This window comes from Chelonia mydas, chromosome 6 (genome assembly GCF_015237465.2).
Source record: "Chelonia mydas isolate rCheMyd1 chromosome 6, rCheMyd1.pri.v2, whole genome shotgun sequence".
Lineage (NCBI taxonomy): Eukaryota > Metazoa > Chordata > Testudines > Cheloniidae > Chelonia > Chelonia mydas.
The window spans coordinates 3631024-3636290 of NC_051246.2; the positions used below are offsets into that span (position 1 = coordinate 3631024).

A 5267-nucleotide genomic window follows, 5' to 3' on the forward strand; every position below is an offset into this window, starting at 1 on the left:
CGCCCTCTCCCCCCCCCCCCTCCCCCCCCCCCCCCCCCCCGAACTTCCCCTCCGGCTCCTTCCCCCCAGACAGCCCCCTCCCCCGTGATCCCTGCCCATGGAGGTCTCTCCAGTCTCATCCCCCCACTGGTTCCCCCTTCCTTGACCAGGGCATCCCCGTGCCCCCTTTCCCCTCCCCTGCCTGAGGTCTCCCCCCCCACCCCATACTTCCCTCAAGTTTCCCCTGCCTTTCCCCTCGGCAATCTGTGATCTCCCCCCAGTCTGCCTGTCCCCCCCACTTGCTCCTCTCTCTCTTCCTGTCTTCCCCCCCCCCCCCCCCCCATTGCTTGGGTGCTCCTGGTCTCCCCTCCCCACCGAGCGGGGGATCTGAGGCCTCGCCACCCAGGGCCGATGAAGGCCGGCGGGGGCGCCGAGGGCGAGGGGGAGCTGGGAGGCGAGGGGAGCGGGAGCCCTTGAACCCGAGCGGGGACACGCTGGGGGTCTCCCCCACCTACCGGGAGTTCGTGCGCCACAGTTACCTGGAGCTGATGGGGGCCAACCAGCACTCGCTGCACGCCCTCAACTGGCGCCGGCTCTACCTCAGCCGGGCCAAGCTCAAGGCTTCGAGCCGCACCTCGGCCCTGCTCTCCGGCTTCGCCATGGTGAGCGAACCCAGGCGTCCTGGCTCCCAGCGCTCCCTGCTGTAACCCACTGGACCCCGCTCCCCTCCCGGAGCTGGGGATGGAACCCAGGTGTCCTGGCTCCCAACCCCCCCTGCTGTAACCCATTGGACCCCACTCCCCTCCACAGCTGGGGATAGAACCCAGGAGTCCTGGCTCCCAACCCCCCTGCTGTAACCCATTGGACCCACTCCCTCCCACAGCTGGGATAGAACCCAGGAGTCCTGGCTCCAAACCCCCCCTGCTCTAACCCACTGGACCTCACTCCTCTCCTAGAGCTGGGGATAGAACCAGGGGTCCTGACGAGCTGTAGCTGTGTTTGGGGGGTCACGGGAGGTTAGAGCCGGGGTTGGGAGCCAGGAGGACTGTCACCCAGGCCCAGATCTGCCCCTCCCCTCCAGCTAGCCTGGCAACCTCCTTTCCTTCCCCTCCCGGCCACGTGTTAATTGTGGTTAATTAACCCCAGGGCGGTGGCATGTGCCAGCTGGGTGTGACACTGTCACAGACCTAGCGACAAGATGAGGCAGCTCTTCTCCCCCCCCACCCAGCTCTGCTGGGCCCCTCACTCCCGACCCGCAGCCCCCTGCCTGCCCCCCCCCGCCCCCCGAGCCCTGCCAGTGCCCCTCACTCCCAACCCGCAGCCTCTGCTAGCCCAGCCCTGGATCCCTGATCTTTCCCCTTCAAGGCCCTCCTGTCTCTCTGTGAAGATAATTTTGCTTCCACTCCAGCCCTGTCCCCAGGCGAAATTCCAGCCCTGGGGATGATCTCGCTCCTGTAACCGCAGCCACCGATTAGGCTTCGGGGGGCGGAATCTGGAAACTACCGCTGCAGCCTGGAATGGAGCATGGAGCCTCTCCCCTCTAGGGGGCACCAGCTCTGATCCAGCCCCCTGGTGGCCTTGTCGGTTTGTTGGCCAGTTGCTGTGGCTGTGTTAATTCGATTGAGGAGGCCAGACCTCCGATGCCCAGTCTGGGAAACACACGAGGGCCGGATCCCCTCCAGTAGGGGGCAGCGCTGCCCACACAACCCCTCTCCCAGCGTCGGGATAGAACCCAGGAGTCCTGGCTCCCCGGTCCATGGTCTGGCGTCCTATTACTCCCCTCTTGCCCGAGGGTGGGGTTGGGTCAATCTGGAGTGGTGACCCCACTGGCACTGTGAGGGTTAACTGCCCCCTCTGGAAGCTGCCCTCTCCCTTTTGGGGGCGGACTGAAGGGCCCAGGGTGGCAGATCTCTCCCCCACCTTGCCCACTGCCCCCCCCTTGGGCTTAATCCCTGGCAGTGTCTCCCACTGGTGCTGCCCCATGAATGTGACCCACCCCTTCCCTGTCCCTGCTTTGCCCAGTGCCCGCGGGCTGGGCTGGGCTCTGAGACCCACTTCATGCCCCCTGCCAACCCCTCCCCCCCACGCTCCGCAGCACTGCGCTGAGCCACCCCGCTGCACCCCTTGAATGCAAACTTTATTTTGCTGCCGTCCTGCCTCCATTCCCCCTGCCCGAGACGGCATTAAACACAGTGACTGAGCTGTCAGGGCCTGGGAAATATTTGGTGTTTGCTGAGCCCGCCCTGCACACCAGAGCAGCTGGGAAAGGAGCCCTGCTGGAATTTGGCTCCAGCTGTGATGTGTTCAAGGAGTGGGGGAGGGGACCTGGGCCTTTCCCTCTAGGGGGAGCTGGCTGTGATCCCGTCCCAGGGCAGGGGGGGGAATGGGGCCTGGGGCCTTCCCCTCTAGGGGAGCTGGCTGTGATCCCGTCCCAGGGCAGGGGTGGGGAAGGGGACCTGGGGCCTTTCCCCTCTAGGGGGAGCTGGCTGTGACCCCATCCCAGGGCAGGGGTGGGGAATGGGGACCTGGGGCCTTTCCCCTCTAGGGGGAGCTGGCTGTGATCCTGCCAGGGCAGGGGGTGGGAAGGGGACCTTGGGCCTTTCCTCTCTAGGGGAGCTGGCTGTGACCCCATCCAGGGCAGGGGGTGGGGAATGGGGCCTGGGGCCTTTCCCCTCTAGGGGGAGCTGGCTGTGATCCCATCCCAGGGCAGGGGGTGGGAATGGGACCTGGGGCCTTTCCCCTCTAGGGGGCGCAGGCTCTGATCCGGCCCAGGGGGGGGGGGGTGCTGGCTGGCTCCCGCGAGGGCTGACGGTGTCTCCGGCGCCCCCTGCAGGTGGCGATGGTGGAGGTGCAGCTGGAGAAGTACGACTACCCGCGGGGGCTGCTGATCGCCTTCAGCGCTGCACGACGGTGCTGGTGGCCGTGCACCTCTTCGCCCTCATGGTCAGCACTGCATCTGCCAACATCGAGGCCGTCAGCAACATCCACAACCTCAACTGGTCAACGAGTCGCCCCACGAGCGCATGCACCGCTACATCGAGCTGGCCTGGGGCTTCTCCACCGCCCTGGGCATCTTCCTCTTCCTCACCGAGGTGGTGCTCATCTGCTGGGTCAAGTTCATGCCCGTGGGCCGCGGCGGCTGGGACGCCGCCGTGGCCTCCACCGTCATCATGGTGCCGGTGGGGTGGTGTTCGTGGTGTTCGCCCTCCACTTCTACCGCTCGCTGGTGAGCCACAAGACCGACCGGCACCAGCAGGAGCTGGAGGAGCTCAGCAAGATTAAGTACCAGCTGGACGGGGAGGCGACCGGGGTGCAACTGTGTGAGGCCGGATCCGGGCGCGCCCCCCCCCCCCACTCCGACGCATGCGAGCGCCTGGAGCGGGCTGCTGCCCCGGGGATGGCCGGAAGACATTCGCGGCTCCCCCCCCGAGCAGAGGCTGCGTAAGCCGGACAGGAGAGACGGCGGCTGGCTGGGGGATGATCCACAGCTGGGGTCGTTCTCCGCCGTCTTCTCCTCCTTCCTCGGCTGCTTTTGGGCTGGGTTTTCCGTACCACGCCGCCCCAGTCGTGGGGAAGTGGGGCTGGTTTCTCCGACCCGACCAGGCACTGCCCAGGAGATGCCAGCTGGGCGAACTGCCCTGTCCCCTCTTCTTCCCGTGCTTCCCCTGCTGGGGCTATGGTAATGGGCTCGTGGTGGGGGTGGGGAGGGGGTGCTGTGTGGGGCACGCAGGTACCGATCGGGGGAATGTATAGCCACTGATAGGACCAAGCTGGGGTCTGCAGTGGGGCAAACGCACAGATCTGGGGCTCGCCCACCCGTCAGGTACAGCGGGCCCAGAGCTGGGGGTAGATGCTGGGGTGTTATTCTCAACCATGTTGCCTCCGCGCTGCCCCCTAGTGGGGGATCTCCGCATCGACGGCCTCTCCAGCCTTCGGTGGCTATGGGAGTGGGGCACTTGTCCCAGAGGCTCCTGGGCTGAGGGCCAGCCAACCCCCCAGCCCTGTCCTGGAGGGGAAGGCTCCGTGCCCCCCTGAGCCAGCCAGTTCCAGCTGGTTGGAGCCTGTGTCCTTTTCCCCACTCGTCATTAAATAGAATTAGTGACTCACTAGCTGATCTCGCGACTTTTGCTCTCTAGCTCCGGCCAAGTGCCCCACTGCAGAGAACAAAACGGTAGCTACCATTAATGTAGGCCCTCTGATAATATGGTTCATACCCTGTCCCTAAAGGAGCCAGCAGAAGGCAACACCCATTGCTAAACCAAAACAAAGCCAGCTCTGTAGGACCTATAATGTGTCTTGTGCTTCGTTTCTATCAGCCCGGGAACAGGTGCTTCAGCAGAGCAAAACAGACTATATTTTTGTAGGACCTACGATATTGGCGTTGTCTGCGGAGGGAGGGGAGCATATCTTGCTTTGCCGAATCAGTGTTTTTGGCAGGACCTGTAATAATGTGGTGGTGCAGGTCCAGCCAGCTGCTTAACTGAAACAGCCAGTCAGTGGGGTTTTTTTTTTTGTTTTTGTTTTTGTTTGGTAGGGCCTATAATATGTTGTCACAGATTCAGCCAATGTGCGGGCAAGTAGCTTAATGGAAACAACTGCCAGTGCTTGTGTAGGGCCTATAATATTGTGTACTCCGCCCTGCGGGGCGGCGAGCAGAAATGCGTGTCTTAGCTGGAAGGACAGAACCATGTGCAAGAGATACTGAGAAATTATATATGCAGAGCAATTCACAGCCATACTGCGGTGCCTTATCATCACCAGCAGCCTGGTACTGGGAGGGGAGTGGGGTCTGGGGGTCAGAGCCGGGGGGTGCCTGTTCCCTCTGATGCCAACAGTTCAATCCCACGCCAGGATGGTGGCTGGCTCCAGCCCTCTGGGCTCTGCTGGTGGATTTTCTGGTATTTTTGCGCCTGTCATTTTTTGTCAGTTTGTAAATAAACGATTGTCTTTGGCAAAGGGCCTGGCTGGGGACACTTATTTGCACGGGCAGTTTGGAAGGATTGTAGACACAGGTGATTCTCTGGAGGCAAAGCAGTTTCTGCCTAACAGCTGGACCCACATGCATGGCCCCAGTTCCCTCCACCAGAGGGGCTGAGAGCCAGGACTCCTGGGTTCTTTCCCCGGCTCTGGGACAGGGGTGGGGTCTGGTGGGTTAGAACTGGGGAATTGGGAGCCAGGACTCTTGAGTTCGCTGCCCAGTTTTGGGAGGGCATGGGGGTTATTGCGTTAGAGCAGGGGGCACCTGCACTCCCCCACTCGAAGGCAGGCTGAGCCCTGAGTTGGGACAG

At 63.0% G+C, this 5267-nt stretch overlaps 1 protein-coding gene across 1 annotated transcript; it reads left to right on the top strand.

Moving 5' to 3' along the window:
- The first annotated feature begins 27 nt into the window (after positions 1–27).
- Positions 28–4935, top strand: ORAI3 (ORAI calcium release-activated calcium modulator 3). The gene is given in 6 exon segments (XM_037898896.2): positions 28–420; positions 423–641; positions 2813–2876; positions 2879–2974; positions 2977–3156; positions 3159–4935. Coding segments are annotated over 6 exon segments (855 nt in total). The 5' UTR covers positions 28–390; the 3' UTR covers positions 3425–4935.
- Positions 4936–5267: the final 332 nt, after the last annotated feature.